This window comes from Beta vulgaris, chromosome 4 (genome assembly GCF_026745355.1).
Source record: "Beta vulgaris subsp. vulgaris cultivar EL10 chromosome 4, EL10.2, whole genome shotgun sequence".
NCBI lineage: Eukaryota > Viridiplantae > Streptophyta > Magnoliopsida > Caryophyllales > Amaranthaceae > Beta > Beta vulgaris.
Genome location: NC_079205.1, coordinates 27,907,571 through 27,931,008, shown reverse-complemented (window position 1 = coordinate 27,931,008; position 23,438 = coordinate 27,907,571). Strand labels below are relative to the sequence as shown.

At 36.6% G+C, this 23,438-nt stretch overlaps 1 protein-coding gene across 1 annotated transcript; it reads right to left on the bottom strand.

Annotated features, from left to right (window-relative positions):
* Positions 1-3,652: 3,652 nt before the first annotated feature.
* LOC104907301 (hypothetical protein) lies at positions 3,653-16,337 on the bottom strand. Its single transcript, XM_010696216.3, has 8 exons — positions 15,917-16,337; positions 14,555-15,737; positions 9,362-9,480; positions 5,704-6,327; positions 5,331-5,628; positions 4,516-4,681; positions 4,171-4,267; positions 3,653-4,010 (listed from the first exon to the last, which is right to left on the bottom strand). The coding sequence occupies exons 2-8, from the start codon at positions 15,683-15,685 to the stop codon at positions 3,893-3,895; spliced, it is 2,553 nt and encodes an 850-aa protein (XP_010694518.1). The 5' UTR covers positions 15,686-15,737; positions 15,917-16,337; the 3' UTR covers positions 3,653-3,892.
* Between the last annotated feature and the right edge of the window lie 7,101 nt (positions 16,338-23,438).

Genomic DNA, 23,438 nt, shown 5'->3' with positions numbered 1-23,438 from the left:
CAATATTTTGTTCCCCACATTGAACTTGTGGTTATTATGGATTTTGGCTTCAGTGATCCACCATTAACAACCTCCTCTGCTCCTTCGAACCACCACACCACTGGAAACCACCACTCGAAAAACCACCCGACCACCTGAACCGTCTCAAAACCAGCCTTCAACCGCCTGCCCAAAACCCCATTCGCAGCCCTTTACCCTCACGACTTCCCTTCGCGGCGCCTCTATAGCGCCTTTCTGCCACCCGCGCGAACCACCGCCTAACCCCAACCCCTTTACACGGCACCTGCTTCCTCTCCGACCGCCGTACACCAAGCCGCCACAAATTTCTTCGCCTCCCCTGTTTCACCCTCTGTCGCCTTCCTCTCGTTTTCCCCTGCTTCGTTTCTCAGTTTGAGAAACTGTGTGGTTTCCTTTAAAATTTCCTTTCCTCCTTCATTTTTGTTTACATTAGGTTTTAATTAGTTTTGTTTGATTTTTTAAAAACCAAAACCCATAAACTTCCTAAACTAGCTTACATTAATTAACTTAGTATGTTTTAGTTTAAGTTAATATTTTATAACTTGAACATGTTTCTTATATTTCTAAAATAAAATAAGGAGTATAATAAAGTTAGTTTTTCACAATTAAAATAATTATTTAAGTTAATAAAAATTAATTTGAAAGTAATCTTTGAATACTTAAAATGATTTCAAATGATTTGAAAACCGTAAACTTTGATTTATAAACTCTCTTAAAATAATTAAGAATTTCTTTGAATTATTTAAATTTTATAAATAAAAAGGGGTTATTTAGGAACTAAGTTAGATCTCGTTAACATCTATTGTAGACTCCGATTTCATAGACGAGGAATATCAAGAGTGCTAATACGTTCGGTGAACTTAACTTTTGGGCACGCGTCACGAGGTAATCTCCGAATTATGTAATTATAAAATTTATAAGTATGGACTATAATTATGGATTATCGACCTAATGCGAATTATGAATACGAATGACAAAATGGACAATGATTATGGATTTCGACTATGAATCATGACTATGGACGTTGTACGATATATGACAAAGATGTTTATTTCCCGTTGTTATAAATCAGTTAATATCATTTAATAATATTATGATTTTTATTATTATATTATTATTATGATTATTATTATTATTATTATTATTATGATTACTATTGTTATTATTATTACTATATATCATTATGATTATCATGAATATTATTATTGTTATTAATATTGTGATTTTATGAAAGTTGGAATTGGTAAGAACTTGTGATAATGAAATGATTATGAATCTGAAGTGATAAATGAACTTAAGTGACGGTTGTGTTTATGAAATGAGTTATTGAAACCACTATGAATGGATTGAGATTATGATGGATTGAATATGTTCACACTGGATTGAACAAGATGACGTAAATGTATATGCACTAGTGGAAAAAAACGGAAGAGTTGCGGTTAAAACAGCCCTAAGGGCTACGTTTTTGGCCAGCAGCCCTTTCCGTAGCAGCCCTTCACTAAAATTGAAGGGTTGCGTTTTTAAACCGCAGCCCTTCACAACGAAGGGCTGTGGTTGAGATCCAAAAACGCAGCCCTTCCAATTTAGAAGGGCTGCGTTTTGGGCCTCAAACGCAACCCTTGTTTGTACAAAGGGATGCGATTTTGACCAAAACCGCAGCCCTTTTGACCCAAAAAAATAAAAAATAAATTTTTTTCTTGCACTATTACCCATATAAATGTATTGTCTTTAGTTCATTGTTTTTAGCGTTTAGGGTTACTGAGACAAAATCAACTACTAATCACTATTACCCATACACAACAGTATCTCGATTCAATATTTATGCAAATTCAGAATTCACAGAAATCCATCTCACGGAATAGACCTTTTACGTTAATTCACTTCCATAAGTTCAGAATATGCACATAAATTCATAATTCTAATTGAGAAGTTGAGAATGAATTCAGAATACACCCTTCTGAATCTGTGATATGGGTGCATATGTACATAAATTCAGAATTCTTATTTATATATATAGATATGAAAGTAAGCCAAGAAATCCACGACGCGTAGAGATGTCGTGCAACAAACCCTTTTGAATCCCCCTTTTGAATCAATGCAACAAACCCTTCTGGATCACTACAACAACATCTCTGAATCATATGCAAAGAAATAAATTCAGAATTCACCCTTTTGAATCAGTGCAACAAACCAAAAAAGAAGCGACTAAATTCAGAATAACCACAAGAGAGGAAGAGAAAACCTGTTGTGGATTGGTGTGGTGTGGTTGTTTTAGGAGGTGGTTGTGCAACAAACTAGAATGATGGTGCGGTGGCTGTGAAGGTGATGCGTAGAGATGTCGTGAAATTACAGTGCACAAGAACTTCATAATACAGAAATAAAGAATTTTTTAAAAAATGGATGAAGAAATTCAGAATTACGACGGTGATGTCGCGAAATATGTTGTGGAGATGGAGTGGGGAAGAGATGGTCAAAGTGAAAGAGAAAGAGGGCGTGGTAATGTGAGGGCGTAGGTAGAGCAGAGGCCAAGGGTTTCCCTAGTGGTGCGACCATTATTACCAATCTTCCATGCACATCCTTAAAGTAAAATTGTTTCTGGCTTTTGTAAACCTTTAAAACTCCAAGATTTAGGTTTTACCTTGTTTTGTAAACTGCTCACGTATGGATATGGCTAGATGTCTATTACAAAGTCTAATTATTCATTTATTCTTCACTAGTTTGCTTGTTTATTTCAATCATGTTTGAGTAATTTCAATCATGTTTATCTATCGTTAAGTTAAACTCTAGTATAAATTAATGCATGATTATACCTTAATTTTCTTAATTAATTGTTTATCTTTTTTTAACTAGAAAATTAATTGTTTAATTGTTCTTACTTAATTGATAGTGCATGTTCTAACACCGAATTAAGTATAACTAGTATTTCATGGTTCCATTGTCATATTTGAATATTTCAATTAAGAACATGAAATCCTCAACGTGAATATGATTGGGTTGCTAGAATTTTATTTGTGATGTTAGGCTTGATGTATCTTTCTTGCATGAATCCTTGATAATAGGTATGAAACATGATTGTAAATTTGTAATCATGCATGTATAAGGAAGCAACTCTCAGAAGGTTTATATTACTTTTTTTTCTTTGATGGACAGAGATTTATGTTATTCCTAGGATATATTATTCCGCGTGAACATTTCATCTGATTTAATTTAAGGTGCAAAGTGTTATTATATTGATTCAGTGAGAACATTTAACTTTAGAGCTTTAATTCATTATATTCCTTTCATTTCTTTTATTAGCTTATAATCTTTATCTTCACAAATTTTACCGTTATTTAAGAGTTAATCATCGAACAACATTATCTCATCAAGATCAATGTTGACTTACCCCATTACATTATTAAAAGGATTAGTTAAATTTTTTACTTTGATTAGGTGGGCGAGAAACTTATCACAAATAATATATGTTCCTCTATCAAGTTCATATCATTATTGGGTTTGCTCAACTTCATTTTAATTTTATTTTCACATTCAAATTAGGTTCGATTTCAAATTCTAATACTATGAGTAAAATGCAAGACGAGCCATTAAAATTCAGTGATAAAACAGCGGCAAGAAGGCCTCGCAAAAGGAACAATGAGAAAGAATTGGCCACATTTTATTGAGGAATGCAGAATCAGATCGAAGCCATATGTTAGCCCAATTATCCACCGCAAACTGAGCTAAAAATATGCCACTATATGGGTAAACCCATGAGAGCTAGCTATCCAGTGGGTGAAGCAAGAATGGCTACCTATACTAATCAGTTAATCACTCGTTCTCCACTAGGACATTCTTTTTCTGTATCCTTTTCATTCCCCTTAGAAATACTCATTATTTACAGTATTGAATAAGCTCGGATGACCTCGACAATGGGTGCCCTGCACAATGGGCATTTGCCTCCACCACGAACCAGCTCATTTGCACACTTTAAACAAGTGCACATGTGGCCACATCTGCAAAAAGTATCAGATGCAACACAGAAATCAACCACAATAACTTGTGTTAAATTGAAAACTCTTATACTTTGACCTCCAGCTTTTAGTTGAATACCAGGTTTTAGTTAAAGTACAACTGAAGAGAACATATTTCCAGAATTCCAGATACTACATTTACCTGTACAATAGAGAATCAATGTGGTTGTCACAACATATACAACATGTCCCTTTACTCACATGTCCCCATCTGGATCCGTCCTCTGAGGTCTCAGCACCTGAACCAGAAAACAAGTTAACAGTAATCATATGTTAATCTCCACAAACTATCACGTGCACGGCGCTTTTTTGTTTCTTTGGGGGGGGGGGGTTCTAAGCACTCGACAAATAGAAGACAAGGGTGTTCTCGTAAACACCTTACATTGGCAAGCCTTCCCTCATCAATTATAATTTTCTTATTGGGGGGGGGGATTTTTTGTCGAACTTTCACCAGAAAGAAAATAGAATAGGATATAATGGGAACAACCTTGTCTCCCTGTGAATCGATTCAGAGCAGCGGAAACTTCTTGCCGAACAGAACGCTGCAACTCCACCTGCATGTCCATGCAGGATTCTAACATCCTCTGCATATGGTTCATACCTTGCTGAAGCCTAGCAACGTCTGATCGCAGATCATTCATCATCTCCCACTCCTGCAAAGGCCAGCAGTTTTAAGTCAAGTTGCAGCTCCATAAAAGCAATTGTTAGGACAAAATCCAAAATGATAAAATCCCAATGAATAGTTTACATATTTGTGCTTTACACATGACAGCAGGGAGAGAGGGAACTCTTCCCTAGTGAAAATATCAAAACTTTGTAAGAGCCAGCACTAGAATGAAAGAACTCATCTCCCCCTTCCATCTAAAGTGATACGCTTATACCCGCTACCTAAACCATACAAGGCTGCATAGTATCGTATCGCCCGTGTCGTAAAGGTTTTCAAATATACTGAACCAATATTACCCGCATCGTAGAGGTGTAAAGAAACTGCATTTTAGGCGGGTTTCATGGATATTTCATGGTTTAAGCCGATATTCAGCGGAACAACAACCGCATAATCGTGACTGTTACCGCAACCATGACCAAAACCGTATTCTCAAACTATGACCTAAACAGGTTTCATCTTTCTGTATTCTTGATCTCTATCACAAAACGAAGGCCATAACTCTAATAGAAACTTCAAGAGAAATGGATTTGGCTAACCAATAATACATAATTGGTTCATACACAGCATAGAAAACAATAGTGCCATGGAAGTAACCAGGTCACAGGACAGAATACTAGGAACAAAAATTGGCTTACCAGCTCTGACCGATGCATGCTATGCCGAGACCAGTTAGCGTGATGTAGATGCTGTTGCCAAAGCGGTTGAGGGGGTGGCACTGGTGGAGATGAAAGAACAGGAGATGTTCTATTGACCGTATTACTGACAATTGGTTCCTCTGCTTGAGACTCCTGGTCACGCAATGATGCAGTAGACGTAGGCAAATTTCTTTGAAGATCCCACTCGATCGGGGCACCTTGTCGTTCCACATAAGATTGTATCAGTTGGTCCAAACTTTCACGAAACCCACTACGAAGAAGAGTTGAGACACTCCTCCTGAACCAAAGGGTAATAAAATTTCAATTACAGTAGATTGCAAACAAATATAAATTAATACACCATAAGAAATACCTGCCAAGCAATTCACGGAGCTCCATACTGTAGACATTATCATCGTCAGGAGGGTGAAATCTATTGACTCGTCGAATTGGAATGCCACGACGAACTCGTAGAGGATTAGAAGGCCTTCCAGGCCAACTTCCCAAAGTTGCCCGAGAACCATTGTCAGGCCAAACCTGTTGACCAGGTAAGCTACTCTCTTCTTCACCACCATTACCATGAACATTCCGCCGCAAAGCACTACCTGAAGTTTCCGACCAATCACCAGTCATATTCGCTTCCGGGTTTTCACTCCATTGATCAAGCTCCGCAAGGTTTGACTGCAGCAAGTTCCTCTGGTCATCTCCTGTGACCTGTTCCTGCCAATCCCCCCTCTGCGTATCATATTCTTCTCCAGTCATGCTATCGGCAGCAGGTTCAATGGGCACATTTATGGTATTATTTGTAGATTCAACAACCCCATCACCCTGAATCCTGGATTGCAGTTGGTCAGAACTCCAAACTTGAATCCCGCTAAATATGCCATGTTGAGCCTGGTCATTCGGAAAATCACTTCCCGGATCGCCAGATGAAGAGTCAGAGCTACTGCTTGCTTGACCACGTACAATAGTTTCTATTGTAGAGCGGATACCATCTCTGATTAATGAACAAGGTGAAAAAACTGTTAATTAAGTAATTGTACACACAAAAGCTGAATATATGTATGTGATGCCTACTATAGATTCAAGTTATATTCAGTGTCATAAGACCCAATACATTTATGGATCCACATTATAAAAACCAAACCAAGTGACAATAGATACAGACCATCATTCAAGATATCCACAGGAATTTGACGCACAGGGACAAAAAGATAAGAGCAGTCTGACACAGGGGAAAAGAGAGTAAATGAAGAGAGAGAGAGAGAGAGAGAGAGAGAGAGAGAGAGAGAGAGAGAGAGAGAGATTGAGTAATATAAGGATAGCCTATTGCAGTATGACCTAAAACAACAAAAACAATGCCTCATGAATAGCCCACTTCTAAATTGATAACATACATGACGCACACTGCATGTTTGACAAAAATATCCAGCTAAACTCCCAACGCCTCGTTTGTACTATCCGGGCAATAAATGACATTAATGGTCATGAATTTTTATGTAATATTGTAAAGGAAGTTCGATCCAAGGCCATTAGAATGGAATTTCTTCCCCATACTTCTGTTATTTTCATAATTTTCCATGACCACTCAATAACACCACAAAAAAGTGATGAAATTTTGCGATAAAAAATGGTATTTGGGGATGGACAAGAATTACCATGCATATTGACATAAAATTTCTTCACATAAGTAACAGCAAACTCGTTACTATCACCCCCTATTATACTCCACCTACCAACCGGGTCATAAGTGTTCTACACATAATAAGTGCAGAAGACACCATGCTCCTACAGTAACTAAACATGGTTTGGTTCTTTAATTAAGTTCCACTCTTTTTGTTTCTAAAGTTAAACCTCTCTCCCAACCTCTATTCTCTATACACATCTAGTCTCTCCCTTTCATCTTCCTTCTCCATCTTAGTGACTCACTCCATCGTACCAGTTGGGGGGAAGTGGCACTAGATATGATGTCCCGGATACTGCTTCAAGATTGGGCCAAATAGAATTTACGTTATTTATGAACTGTCGTTGTCAATTAATGGGGTTTAGCTACCTGATTACTCTTCTCATTAAACATGAAGAAATAACAGTTTGTTATTTTAGTCTTTTGCAAATGGTACATCAGAATCAGAATTATGGCTATTCTGCAGCCAACTTGATTTTTGTACTTGGCTAGTTTTTTCTTATGAGCTCTGGTTTTTAATTGATGGGGTTTAACTAACTCATTACTCTTCACACAATCTGAAGAGCTTTCGATTTAGTTTTATTATTGTCTTTGCAATTGGTACACTGGAAGTCTGGAATTATGGCTGCGCTGCAGCTAACTTGATTTCTGTGCTTGGCTTGTGTTTCCTTAGCACGATGTCGGTTGTAAAAGCAATTTAGAATGATATTCACTTGTGTTTTTTCTTTGTAAAGATGTTGGCATTTTTTTATCTCCTAAAACATGGCTAATCGAACCCCTTTTTCCAGGTGAAGATACTATTTTTCAGTTCTTGAAATGCTGAGATATAAAGATAGCTTTGAGCTTCTTAAGTCCCTTGTATCTAGTGGCAATAGCAAAACTATATCTATGTCACCCACTTTTCTCTTACACAAGCAATATACATATATGGGATTGATGAAGGAGAACAGTTTATAGAAAAAAAATCATATATTGACATGAAAAAAGAATGAAATATTATGTAAGAGATTTACTCGCTCAGAAAATAATTACAACTACTAATATTTGTAATGGAGGACAGTGAAATGGGAGAAAAAGTATATAGGAACAAGGAAAATTGCTCTAAATATTCCCAACTATTGCCAATGTGTGCTAAATAATACAAACTCGGCTATTTGCTCCCAGCAACACCAACTATTGAGTATGTTGTGCTAAATAACACGCCGTTGATCTCAGTTTAGATCTATGATAATATACCTCCCCAATTTATTATATTAATATTTTATATATTTTTGGGATTGAAAAATTGCATATTGCCATTACCTTCAAAAAATTAAATTTTCCTTAGTTTACTTTATTTTTGAGGTGATATTTCCCTTTAATACTTTAACTTATCAAGAAGTAATTAGGAAAAATTCACAAAAGAGAGCCCAACTATTACCCATTTTCTTTTATAAGTCCCAACCATAGATTATTCCCTGCAGGTCCCAAGTTTACTATCTTGTGATTTTCATAGGTCCTAAGTTACTTATAACCGGTTTAGAAGGTAAATTTTTTAAATATTTACCATCTTCAAACACTTTCAGCAAGTGACAAAGACCTATAAAATGGGGACAACGTTTAAAAATCTTACCTTTTAAACTGTTTATAAGTAATTCAGGACTTATAAAACTCACAAGATGATAAACTTGGGACTTGCAGGGAATAATCCATAGTTGGGACTTATAAAAGAAAATGGGTAATAGTTGGGCCCACTCTTGTGAATTTCTCCAAGTAATTATTGAGAGGTATTAAACGGCAAAGAGAAAAATGACTTGTGAACAGACAAAAGTTCAAAAGAGATGACCTACAAGCACCAAAATGCATGCTTCTCAGAGCCTAGGAATTGGGAGAGCGCATTGCTCTTGTAGATAATATCCTAATATTATACAAAATACTGAACTATATACTTAGAAAAACAAGAAGAGATATCATCATATCTAGTATGTTTGGGGCGACACCTGTTCACGGTAAAATTCAATTGAAACAACCCACTTGCCAACGTCCTCAAAATCACAATGAAATGTGATTAAAGCCAGCTTGCCTACAGTAATCGTTCATCAACAAGAAACTAATTCAACACCACAAATCATTCTTTCTCCTAAACTGAAAGAAGTATGATCAAATTATGGTATTGGTGCATTTTTGCACCAAAAACAGAAGTAAAAGCAACAAATAATGTGAAAGTTGAGGTGATGCTCAAGTGCTTCAGTAAAAGTCTCCTTGATAACATATAGGAAAGAGAACGATACTTTCATACCAGTAAGCTTAGCATTGCAACGGAAATTACAGTAATGAACATAACTTGAAAAATAAAAGATGAGCACACCTCAAACCAGAAACAGTGTGCTGCTGCCTCAACTGAAGTAATTCGCTCGCAGCAACTGATGTTGGCCGTTCATCCTCAGTTATTCTTTCACTTCTCAAAAATCTACCTCTGAGTAATGCCTGGAACAACATATTAAAAATGATAGATATTTCAATTAATTTTTCTTGAGATGTTATACTGATTCCTTTTCATGGTTGAGGTTATCATATGTTACAAATTCAAAAGTTTTAGCAAGGGACATAAATTGCATGAACAGAGAATAGTATATCTTTATCAACCATACAAGCACTTCACATGAATATACCTATGCAAAAACTGGAATAACATATTAGCAATAAAAGCCTTATATGACTCTTTTTCTTTTAGATTGCCACCAGTTGACAGATTTTGTTGAAATATTGTCAATTCTCACACATAATGTTCCCTTTTCTTCACGAAATCTGTCATTTGGTAGTAATCTAAAAGAAAAGGCGCTATATAATGTGCTATTTTTAATGTTTTTAAAAAGTGTTTTAATACGATGGTTATTTGAAAAAAGTCGACTTTATGAGGTGGTTGAAGTGAAAAAAAAAACTTTAGATTATTATTTTTGATTTTGAGATAAAATTGAAGCCATCCAAAGCAACTAATTGAGACTTCAGCTCAAAATAAGTCTCAAAAATGAATTCTAATTTTTAGGTAAGATATAAGGTGAAAACAAATTGGTCTTTTTAAGGTTTTGCGTCAATTTTGACTTTCTTCTCTTGCGCATATCCTAAAAGCGCTCCACGCGGCGCGCCTAGCGTGGGTTACTGTGACCAAATTTGATGAAGCTTCTTAGCATCTTGGGCATGCTCTTCAAAAAGAAGTTCCATAGTTAAATGCATCGATAGATTACCATAACATCACAGAACATCAAGCAAGATAACTAGACAAAGTTTCGCTCCTTGCCATTCATTAAATTTTTATTACATTACTAAGATAGGTACTTTTGAAATCTTAGTTAATCTTTACATGTGATTATCCATACTAAGAATGAAACATACCCCAACCTCTAAGGCACAAAATCATATAGGCCTTGGAGGTTTCCCCACTTCTGAAATGTTTCTATTTTCAATATGCTAAATAGCCCCCGACACTAGAGGAAACAGTTGGGTGCTGTTAAGCGATCTCATCAATGAGTTAGAGCTATGCCTTAGACAACGAAATAGTTCCACACTCATGCTCGACTCAACCAGAACTAGCTAGATTTAAGCTTAAAAGAATGACTTGTTGCTCAACTTGAGCACGTGGCTCAAAGTAAGCTCAAAACACTAAACTTATGCCTTAAATCAACTTAGCTCAAAAGGTAGAGTCAATTCAAAAAGCTCAACACGAATTGAGTACCTTTTATTATTATATAACATTTTGAAGTAGCTATCATTCATTATCTTGTAAAGAGAACATAAGCTTCTTTCTTCCTACACTCTTAGTTTTAAAAAGCGCGCGTGAGCTCAGGCGAGGAGAAAAACGCCTCGACTAACCCACGCAAGGCAAGTAACGAGGCACGCGCTTTGTGCGCCTTTTCAAGAGGCGTAAGGGCCACGAGGCGTTCGCCTTTGGGCCTGAAGCAGGCGTGCACTGCGCCACCTCTTTTTTGATAAGAAATCAGCAATTTTAGGGTTTTGAAAGGGTCTTAATTGCTGGACCCCTTTCCCCTATACGTGTTGGTGGTCGCATGTCATCGGTGGTCATAATGTTCTCTCCGTCTCCTTGCTAGGTTCCAGGTAAGTTATGTTTTTTGTCGGTTTTGTTCTCTTCTTATCGGGTCGTTTTCTTCTTCTTCTTGTGTCGTTCTCTTCTTCTTCTGTCGTCATTCTCTTCTTCTGCCTTTCTTTCTATAGTCTTTTTTCTTCTTTGTCTCGTTTCTTCCTTTATTTTTTTTTCAAATATTTATCTCGTGATTCTCGTCTCTTCTAACTTCTTTTTTTTCCAATTTCTATCTTTGTTTCTCACTTGATCTGTTTCGTCTTTTTTTCCCTTCCTCTTTCTTTCTTCTGTCTCACTTTATTCTATATTATAGAGGCAGTGACTTGCATTAAGCAATTTTTCTTTCAAAAACATGAGTTTCTTTTTGTTTTTCTTAGAGGCCGTCTTCAATCCATTATTTTCGAGGATACTCTTCGTGAGATTAATCACCTGGCTTCTCTCTCCTTCTTCTCTCCTCTACTTCGAAGAAATGTTCATTTTTTCAAAGAACCAGAGCTTTGATTCAAGATTATTCCTAAACTTTCTAAAATACCCTTAAAAAGTCTCCATTAACTCTCTCATACTTTTTCTTAATAAATGTTTTTTTGCTTAAAAAGTAGTTGTAAAGTTTCAAAGATACAACTTTTTGATCTTGTGCCTAGAAAATAATTAGCACTCTTCTCTTTGTTTATTCTCACCTTTTGGCATATTAAAATGGCTCCAAACTTTTTATACAACGTTACTACCAAAAACCTAGGAAACAGGTGTACTAGAAAACAAAAGACAACTAGCAAAATATCTGCCTAGGGTCAATACAAGCAATGATTACATGAGAGAGTGTGTATGAGAGAATAAAATACTAGGAGCATACAAAATATAATCAGCACAATCATGGCTTTTAATACCCTCCCCTCAACTTGAACAAAGCCACAAAGGCCCAACTTGAATGAATGATAAAGGTTGTGCTCTTGAACAAAGAAACGGAAAGTATATCAAAAGGACCGGTTTACACAAATTCCATGAGATAACTACTAGGGACACGGTCGAATAGGTTACCTAGCTTTCTAGATAACTTATTTTAGGTGCCCTTACCTCATCCCATGGGATAAATCTCTCGGTTTGAGAAATAAAAATAGGAGGATCGAACAGAAAAAGGTTTGATGTGGAGCACATTGAGCATCCCATCTTGAATATGATCTAATACATAGTAGCAATCCACCTTCAAATGTTTGGTTCTTTCATTAAAAAAGGGATTATAACCAAGGTGAACAATATAGGAAATGTCAAGCCTTGTTAAGGTAAGTAATTTCCCAATCACACTCCTATCGAACGCGAGATCTTCCTATATATTTCCTTGCTTAATGGAGAGCTTCACTCCAATAGGAAAAGGGAACTTAGTGGGTTCGCCACTGGATTTAAAGATATCCAAGATGAATTAAGCCCTTTGTGATTCTTTGCAACTTCTATCCGAAGGATATATCTCATCTCCCCCGTATCTTTCATTATGAAAGCATCATTCAATCCTTCCTTAAGCTTCATGATATCCTCTTCATTATCACCTGTATCCATTCTGAATTTTGTAGAACATGGAGTGATTGCTCTTGGATTGAACATACCCTTGTCCGATGAAGTGCTTGCTAAGCTCAAGGTTCCACTGCCTTAAGCTTGTTTCAAACCATACAAGCTTTCTTCAACATGCACACTTCACCTTCTTTGGCTTGTTTGTAAAGAGATTGAGGAGAGGGCCTGAATAAACCTACAAAACTCGTGTTGCTAAACAAAGAGTACGTCCTGCCGCATGAACATGGTTATCACATGCAACAAATCAGTATCTATGGATGTAATTGTTAACATGATCTTTTGCTCATATCAGAGTGCGTATCCCAGTATGTCTAGAAACTCCAAGTCTCCAACAATGTATTACATGTCTATCTACATGCACGAATTTGAATTTCTAATTTCTAACCATTTTACATACTTATTTGGAAGTACTCAAAAACTTCTTAAACCTTTGGATTACTATAAGAGGAAGTTATACTTAGGATATTGTTCGGTCAATGACAACATATATTTCTTCTCTCATGTTTGAAAAAAACCTTGTTGTGGTGATCTCTAGTCTTCATGACTTGGCTTGGCTTAAAGAATCTTGTTTTTATCCTTGAGAATTAATTTGTAGATATTAAAATGTTTGATTGTTTCTTAGCATTTTCAATCAACAATGAACCACTTTATACATTTTTTGACGGAAAAGATTGTCATAAATAAACTAACTTGCGCTATTTACTTGCCAAATGAATTGACCTTTAATACAACAAACATCCTCTATAGATATCATCCGCCAATATGCGAAAAAAGTCAACATTGAAACCACAAAAGGTGGTTAACATATACGCTTATGCAACACACAAGGTGATCCCATTATTAGGTGGTTAGCACAAATATTAAAGGAAAAATTCACAAGAGGGGGCCCAACTATTACCCCATTTTCTTCTATAAGTCCCAACTATGAATTATTCCCCCCGATCTCAAGTTCACTATCTTGTGATTTTCATAAGTACTGAGTTAATTACAACCGATTTAGAAAGTAAGATTTTTAAACGTTTACCATCTTCGAACACTTCTATCAAGTGACACAGACCTATAAAATTGGACTAGTGTTTAAACATCTTACCTTCTAAACCGATTATAAGTAATTCAGTACATATAAAAATCACAAGATGGTAATCTCGGGACCTACATGGAATAATCCATAGTTGAGACCTATAGAAGAAAATGGGTAATTGTTAGTCCCCCTCTTATGAATTTTTCCAATAATAAAATCTCCAACTTCAGTTCCAAAAATTTACTATTTCGCAATAGTTCTTAAAATATCTCCTAGATCCTTATGTTTATGTCAACATCTAATATTGAAATGGCTAAAAAATTGATTCTAAAAGCCCTTTCAATGAATAAGCTCATATGTCCATGTAGAATAAGTAACCCATATTTCTTTTATGATCCTAGGCTTAGTGAACATAATGTAATTAGGACACATAAAGCCTAAGCTTAAAATACTATAGCCACAAAATAAAAACGCTATATCTTTCTCCACCTCCTCTCCCAATGAGTTCCAAATGGATAATCGAAAATCCCCTTATCAAAAGCCTAGCTCTCCTGCAAGGCTACACCTAAGGAACAAATGAGAACATACTCCCTTTTTTTGTCCACTATTTGCATATATGAGATACAATTTACATCCAAGATCATCTATATGCTAAATTCACATGCATTACTCTCCTTCCCTCTCTTTTCTAGATTTGTCACCACTTTGCGATTTATACGTGATCCCATCTCTAGCCGGAAATGAAAATCATTTATGTGATTTGCACCTGTGTTTTCACGACCTCATATCAACATATGGACTAAAACAATGTCGTGTGCAATAACATCGAGAAAATTTCAGCTTCTTGGAATAAATTGTTAAAATCGAAAAGCTAAATAACTGACCTGAATACGATTACGATGAGCAAAATCTGAAACAGCCCGATGCTCTATTAAACCCTGAAGCTCTCTCTGTCTTTCACGTTCTACCCTCATAAGCAGGTCGACCATAGCTTGCCTTCCACGTAATCTCAACATATCTCTCCGAATGTGCTCTTGCTGGCCTTCCTCATGATCAACCTGGACACGTAACCCAGATAGTTGATCTTCCCTCCGGCCTCCCCGTGTTCTTTGCTGACTTGACATATGCACCCACTCTCTCACGAGTCTCACACGTTCACGCTCGGTCTCACCAAGCCATTGTTCTCTGGGATTATTATTCCTGCGTGTGGCATCAGAAGATTGTTCATCTATCCCACTATCCATCCATCCACGCACAATCTGCCTCACCCTCTCACTCTCAACTTCACCAAGATCAGGAGACTGCTCTCTGCTAGAATGGTTATGATCCCCTTGTTCATTGCGGGTTTCCATCTGATCACGAGACCAAGCCCTGAACTCATGCTCACTCTCACTTGCATCCTGCACACTACCCTGGATTTCACCCCCTGCACTTTCAGACGTTGTTAAGGTTGAGACATCAGTATTACTATCGACGCTCCTCTCATGCCTCAGCCTCTCCCTCACCCGCTCTCTAGCATGGTTTAACACGTGCTCATCCTCCAATTCTCTCCACATTTGCAAGATAGCAGAAGCCCGTGTAGTTGGTCTTTCAACAGTTCCCTGCCTCCGTGAAGTCGGATACTGAGATTCCCTTAAAAAGGAATAATCTAGCATGGAAACAGGATGTGAACCTGCAAGAGCCATTAATTCTGACTCTCGGTTTCGCCTCTCAATCGTTGTAATCATCTCTTGTGCTTGCCTCGCCGCCCACCTACTCAAAATCCTCGAGTGTCTTCTCCTAGCAGCAGAAGTCTCTGCTAGATCATCCCCTTCAATTTCAGACCTTCTCCTTCTACGCACAAGCTGGTCACCCTCCTCATCCTCATCATCCGTATTACGAGCTGAGCTGCACGACGTAAACGACATACAATCATCCAGATGCCCACGCATCAGCTCCTCTAGTCCTCGCTCGAATTCCATCCGAGCATCAGTTCCACTCTCAGGCTTTTGCTGTAATTCCCGCACATCCGTCATCTTCAGCCCCAACAACCCTCAATAACCTCACACAACCAATCCCTCTTCACACCTAAAATTAGAAAAAATAACACCCCAACTCAACAATAAAATCAACCAAACGCCAATTTGTAGATGAAATAACAACACTACCCTACAAATAATTTTAATTAATCATTCGGAATAAACATCCAAACTGATCAAATTGGAAAAACCCCCAATTCAGAGCGCCTTGAGAACGAAGAAGCGTACCTCAGAAGTCCCTTCTTTTCCTTTCCAAATTGAAGCTTATAATTTTGAAGAAACCAAAATCCCAACATATGGATTATTATTATATAGTTCAGAAAGTGATACAAGAAATATTATCAACAAAATAAAAGGATTAAAAAAAGAGAGAGAGAGATCGCGGAAATGGTCTTTACAGAATTTATCAATGATGGATAAAACGGAGGGTGGAGTGAAGAAAGAAAAGAGAGGTATGGCCGTATGGGCATTCAATGATTATCTGAATACAATAAAAAGAAAGGAATTCTTTTCTGTTTCTTTAGATATATAATTGTTTGGTGGTTGTGAAGGAGACCGACGATCTCAAAGACCAAAAAGAAAAGAAAAGAAGAGAGACAGGAGACCAGTGAAGCGGGGTAAGAGGAGAGGAGCGCCGATCTATACCACATTAAACACGTCATCGGAATTTTCATTGTTGTTTAAATAATGTTTTCGCCTTTTTCAATGTCATATTCTTGGCCCAATTGTGGTACACCAGGTGTTCAACCTGTTCCGTCTTTTGCATCGCCATTCAAGTGTTTTGGGTAGAGTTTTAAGTAGTCCGGTTCAGAGTCATATAGACCGTACCAAATCGTAACCTACGTCTTTTTTTCGCGATTTGACTTGATTTGCGGTTTCAAAATTGTGGTTTGGATCAGGATCTCAAGAAAACTACAGTTTAAGGTTTAGGTTGGGTTTAAATTTTTGTAAACCGAAAGTCCACCGTAAACCGTATTTTTATATGATTTTTAAAAAAAAAATTACACTTGTTGACAATCACTATTAGGTATTCAGGTGAATGTCTTTGTCTCTTTGGCTCTTTGCAGTTGCAAACCTGCAGTCATCTACTCATTTGTCATCTCATTCTCATCTACTCCTCTACTGCTCCTCTAATCCTCTTTGCAAATCTCCTGCAAGTCTGCGACTATAACATCTGCTGCTCCGAGACTCCACTCAACTCACCAAAGAAGTTTGCAATCCCATGCGAGGCCGCGACTACACATCTACAGCTAGGGTTTTACGAACTTTCTCTCAGGTCATCTCTCTCCTCCTTTCTCACTTCCTTGAATTATGATATTTAATTTTCACTCTTGATTGTTTATCTTAATTTATTTTATCAATTCTTTGAATTATGAATTTATGATTCTTGCTGTTAAATGTGTTAATTGCAACCTACTCAAAACCATCTTCTTTTTCCCTTTTTTCACTTTCTAATATTTCAGTTTCAGCTAGATTTCAAGTCACCCTTTGTCTTCCACAACGGAGTCAAGTATTGGGTCTTGCAATGTAAGTTGTCTAGTATTTGATTTTCTATTACCCTTCAATTTATTTTCTTCAAAATTCTGTGGCATTAATTTGTTTAATAATCTAACTTGTTGTAATATGAAAATTTTAGATGGACAGTACTTCAGAGGATACCCCCAAAAACTGTTGGAACTTCCCTTGATGGAGATGAAAATAAGGAGATACAAGGATTTATTGATAAAGTATAAAGGGAGACAACAAATACTGCACAAAAGAGGAAGTCCACTAAAGAACGATCAGATATATGGGATCATTTTACTAAATTCATTGCAAAAGGTCAGGAAAGTGTAAGTGTAACTACTGTGGTATGTCATACAAGTGTGCTCCTAGAGTAAATGGCACTAGCACTTATAGGAAACAATTGTATAAATGCTCAAAATTTCCCTTGAATAGATGCAAACAACCAAAGAGGCGGAGGAAGCGAAGGACTTGGGAGGATGCGAAGGACTTGGGAGGGAGGGAGGGACGACGGAGGATGGCTGAGTGGGGGAGGATGCGAAGGACTTGGGAGGGAGGGAGGGACGACAGAGGACGGCTGAGTGGGGGAGGATGCAAAGAACTTGGGAGGGAGAGGCGACTTAGGATTACTAACTGATAAGAGAGGGGTGTAATATTTAATAACATTAGCCAGGGAGGATTTCACCAAAAGAAAAAAACTCGCGCCTAACAATCCAAGTGCTCTGTTGTTGATCAACCCGAGCATTTGCGATACAAATGCTCGTGTTGATTAGTTAACCGAAGCATTTTTGCATCAAATGCTCTGGCTAATCAACACGAGCATTTGTATCACACATACTCGGGTTGATTAATCAACCAAAGCATTTGATAAGTAGCAAAAGCTGTTTTTTACACTAGTGATAATCAAACTCAACTAAGCTTTCAGTCTTTTGTAAATGAAGATGGGGAGCAAGAGGATAGTGTGAAAATTTTTATTTTTGATTATGACAAGTGTAGGAAAGGTTTAGCATTCATGGTCATAGTAGATGAGCTTCCATTTAGGTTTGTTGAAGGGCAAGGATTTAGATACTTTTGCTCACTGATGACTAATAAATTTCACGTCCCTTCTTGAATTACTGTTGCTAGAGATTGTTATGGGATATTTATGGAAGAAAGAGTGAAACTAAAGACCTTTTTAAAGACTAATTGTAGAAAAGCATGCCTCACAACAGACACATGGACATCGATACAAAAGATTAATTATATGTGTCTTACCGCTCATTTTATCGATAATGATTGGAAACTAAACATGAGAATATTGAATTTTTGTCCTATATCAAGTCATAAAGGTGAAGCTATTGGAAAGGCAATTAAGAAATGTGTGCTTGCTTGCTTGGGGTATTGAGAATGTTATGACTGTTATGGTTGATAATGCAAGTTCAAATGATATCGTTATTGTTTATCTGGAAAAAAAAAGATCCAACAATTGGGGGACAAGTGTTGTGAAAGGATAGTTTTTGCATGTAAGATGTATTGCTCATATCATGAACTTCGTTGTCACTGATGGTTTGAAACTAGTTAGTGATTCAGTTCATAAAGTTCTAAATGTTGTAAGATTTGTTAGGTCATCCTCCAATAGAGTTGAGAAGTTCAAAAGATGTGATGTTGCAAAGAAAATTTCAACTGAAAGCATGTTGTGTCTTGATGTTCCAAGTCGATGGAACTCAACTTACTTGATGTTGAACACAACTGTAAAATTTATAAATACCTTTGAAAGATTTGATGGTGAAGACAATCGTTATCATGATGATCTTTGTGATGTCAATGGTTAATGGAATGGGTTAGGGAGGCCTGTATTTGAGGACTGGGATCATGTTAAGAACTTGATAATATTATTGGAGGCTTTCTATAGTTTGACTTTGCGTGTATCAGGTTCATCGTATGTTACTTCTGACACTTATTTTCATGAGATTACAGATGTTGATTGTCTATTGAAGCAATGGTGTGACAGCTCCAATGAAGATTTTAAAAGTATGGATCTTAAAATGAAAGAAAAGTGTGATAAGTATTGGGGCGATCCTACAAATTTAATGAGATGTTATTTTTGTCTGTTGTATTTGATCCACGATACAAATGGGAGTGTGTGGAGTATGGGATCTGTCAAATGTATGAAACTAACAAATGATTTAGTTGTTTGCACTCGAGTGAATTTGTAATTAAATGGGGGGGGGGGGGGGGTATTCTAGTGGAGTAGGTGTTGAAACAAGTAAAGAGAACAAGGGAATTATAAGGGCTAGATATAAGAAATTTAAAGCGACCAAAGAGGACGGGGATTCCAAATCAAAGATAAAAAAGTATAAAGATAAGGAAATTGTTGAAGATATCGATGATTTTGATATATTGAAATGGTGGAAAACCAATACATCATGATTTCCTACTCTTTCACTCATAGCTCGTGCTGTTTTGGCTATTCCTGTTTCGACCGTCGCATCTTAGAGTGCTTTTACCACCGTAGGTCGAGTTCTCGATCCATTTAGGAGTTCATTAACTCCTAAAATAGTGAAGCACTCATTTGTGTCAGATTGGCTTCGAGCATCCCCCATTGATGTCAAAGAGAAAATGGAAGAGATTGAAAAACTAGAGAGTGGTATGTGATTTTTCCCCCTTTTAACTTTAGTGCAGTTAATGGTTACTTGTTCTTTCGTCTTACTATTTATATACAATCCTTGTCTTCTTTTGTAGATATCTCAAAGATTAGTTTAGCACCTTCTCTCATTGATATTGATTGAACTTGGACACTTTTGAACTTGAACACTTGATGTTGTTCTGCTGTTGTTGTTATGTTGCTGTTGTTCTGCTGCTGTTGTTTTGTTGTTGCTGTTCTCATGGCAGTAGAGTGTTGTTTTGCTGCTAACTTGCTCACATGACAGTAGTGTGTTGTTCTGCTGGGTAGGCCTGGGTGCCTTTTTTTTTTCCTTTTGTTTGTTGTAAGATTTGGACTTAATGTTTATTGTTTGCTGTAAGATTTGCCCATCTTCTAAATTGAGTCTACCATAAGCACCAAGTGAACAGATGTAGATTTTCTTGCAGTATTAATATTCGAATTTTCAAGGCTTCTTTCAATTTTATTTTTTTTTCCTTTTGCAATAACTTAGAAATATAAAATAAGTCAACTTCAAAATATTTTAGTCTTAGATTACAAAATTACTGTCGCGGAAAAAAAATGGTTAAACCGCAAACCAAACCACACCAAACTGTTTTGCGCAGTTCGGTTTGGGTTGGTTGGGGCTAAAGTGCAGTGCGATTGGGTTGGAAAAATGTCAAATCGTATATTTGTTGTTTGGGTTGGGTTACGTCCCAACCGCACCAAACCCAAACCGCGAACACCCCTAGTTTTAAGTGAAACTAGTTCATGTCACGGGCGATACACCACGGATTATTTACCAACGTGTATTTGAAGTTTCCAAATATAGAAATAGTATCTTGTCTTTAAATGATTTTTTCACTCACAAATACCAACATGAGTATTGCGTAGTTGGTTAGTGCATTAGCATATCAAATGAGAGATCATGGGTTTGAGTCTAGAAACACATATTTTTATTGCTTAATGTCTCATTTGATTATGTGCGAGAGGGGAGAGTACATGTGGCAGCATGGCATTTGTTTGTCTTGGGTTATATATATATATATATATATATATATATATAAGAAAATTTGTCAGGATCCACCATTTATAACCACTTTTTTGTGATAAACCACTATCTAAAAAAATTGGTTAATTAACCACCTTTTTAGTTCTTTTTTTTGTTGGAAGCCACCTGTTGCTGCAAAATGGGCATTGACTGACAATTTCCGGCGTTGATCATCACATGCATGGCACGTGATGTCATAACACTCTTCGTTCTTCCTTTTTTTTTTCCCCGATTTTCCCCCCAAACCCATTATCTTCCTTCATCTCTCTCTTTTTCTCTCTCTTGAGCACCTCAATCTCTTCCTCGGACCCCATTGTAACAATAAATCATTTTGGTCAAACTCTTAATTTCTAAACTAATCATTCTAAAATCAAAAAATTGATCCTAAATTGCGAATTCGAGGGAGGGAGATGCTAGCAGAAGAAGGGAGAAGCGTGAATGTGGAAGAAATGGCAAAAATCTGGAAAAAAATGGCGAAAATATGATGGTCAACGCCGGAAAATCGAGGTCAACCACCGAATTCCGGCAAGTGGTGGCTTCCAACAAAAAAAGAACTAAAAAGGTGGTTAATTAACCAAATTTTTTTAAAAGGTGGTTTCTCACAAAAAAGTGGTTACAAAAGGTGGATTCTGACAAGTTTTCCATATATATATATATATATATATATATATATATATATATGTATGTATGTATATGTATATATATAGATTTCTTAATTGTAATTCTACGATTAGCTTTTTAGTCAAACTTAATTTTAATTATTATCAATGGCACATTTGTGTTTTTTAAATTGTGATATGAATAACACTTCTGATTATAAAAATTGCTTCAAAAAATATGTGTGATGTTGTTCGTGTTACAAATAACACTAATAAACTTACAGGTTCGAGGGCGTGATGAAATTGTCGTAACATGGGAAAACCACTATCAAATGAGACGATTTCGCGCTATCCCAATGCAAGTAGATGAAATTAGCACTCATAACCAACGGTTGGAGATAAGAACTTTACCCATTAATTAGAGAGAATGTTTTGAGAGAATGTTTAGGTTTTTCTATGTATATATTGATGAAGGGAAAAAAACAAATTTATAGGATCAACAAGGTAAGGAAAAAATGGAAAAGCTACAAATAAGGGAAGCAATCAAGGCGAAAACCTCGTATGTAACACACTAGTACAAAAAACTTGATTTGCGCCGGTTCAAGAACCCTCATTTGGGTCAGTTCTGGGTCCGACGCTACAGGTCTCGACGTAAATTTCCTAGATTCCATCTGCAAGACTGCAACGGTCACAAATTGTTTTTTTTGTCAAAGTGTGATGAGTTCAATATTTTGAACCAATTAGGTGTCAGCATTTTTTGTGTATTTACATGGGGATTTGATTCAATTGATGCACCATTTACCTCAGACATGGAGCTATATCTGACGCAAATGATACTTGTTGCCACCTCCCAATAACAAAATTTGTCTCACCATTTGCATTGGGTTTCGTATGACATTCGACGCAAATGACCCTTCTTATTAGAAAAAAATAACCTCAGTTCCCCCCCCCCCCAAAATCCCAAACTAGCTAGGCTTTTTCTTAAACGTTCAAAAACAACTCCAAATTGTATTGGAGCATATTGAAGATATGAAAAGAAGAAAAACAAGCATATCAAATGAGAAACACAGAAATCTCGCAAGTTCTGGGATGTAAAAAGATCAAAATATAAATCAACTTTACATTGAAACTAAACATTATAAACTTCCTACAACAAATGTAAAACTAAACTGGAAAAAGAATAAATAATAGAAGACAAAAGAAATCCAACAATGTAAAGCTAAAACTTATCTCTAGAACTTCCGAATCTAAAAGCACCAATATATTAAAATAAAACTTGTATTTGCGAATTATTTCTCTACCCCATTGGGTTTTTCCCGCAATGTTTGTTGATTTATGCTCTCCCTTTTTATCGGATTCCACAAGAATTTCTGGATAGATTTTTGTTAGCTTTTTCTCGCAAATTCCTTACTGGAATTTCGAAGTTAAACAAAAAAAAGAATCACAAAACATAAACAAAACTATAATCCCCCACAATTTCAACATGTGAGAAAAGAAATAAGAATGAGTTGGGCAATAACAAAACAATTGCATTACCGTTAAAATCTTACGACTTGAATTAACAGTTAGTGATATTAAGCTAAGATCTCTTTCCTATTAAGTGACCTTACTCTTGAACTTTGTGGAGAGTAAGAAACATATGCCTCAAAACATGCAATTATTCATGTAAAAAGTTCTGATACTCCACGAATAACAATAACGGCCTTATACTAGCCATATGTCTAATACCTAGATACTCATAGGTGTTCTAGAGAATCGACTCAAGCAATTGTCATAGGTACTGACCACACTTCCACACCTTAGTAGGCGAATCCCATCAAGTGTGAGCTACATCACACCACCAAACATATGGATATGGGTTCATTAAGAGCCTTTCACTCATCCTCATTCTCAATGTAGCTTCACTTTACAACAAACATCTACAATTGGAAAGGTAAATTTCAGTGCTTCCAAATTATTACATAATATTCCCCCAAT

Bases quoted from the DNA above. Each gene is read 5' to 3' on its own strand.
- LOC104907301 (XM_010696216.3), bottom strand. From the start codon at position 15,685: ATGACGGATGTGCGGGAATTACAGCAAAAGCCTGAGAGTGGAACTGAT. The intron at 5,629-5,703 runs GTATTTCTTATG...CCTTTGGTTCAG, and splicing joins CTCCGTGAATTGCTTGGCAG to GAGGAGTGTCTCAACTCTTC. The intron at 4,682-5,330 runs GTAAGCCAATTT...TGGCCTTTGCAG, and splicing joins GCATGCATCGGTCAGAGCTG to GAGTGGGAGATGATGAATGA.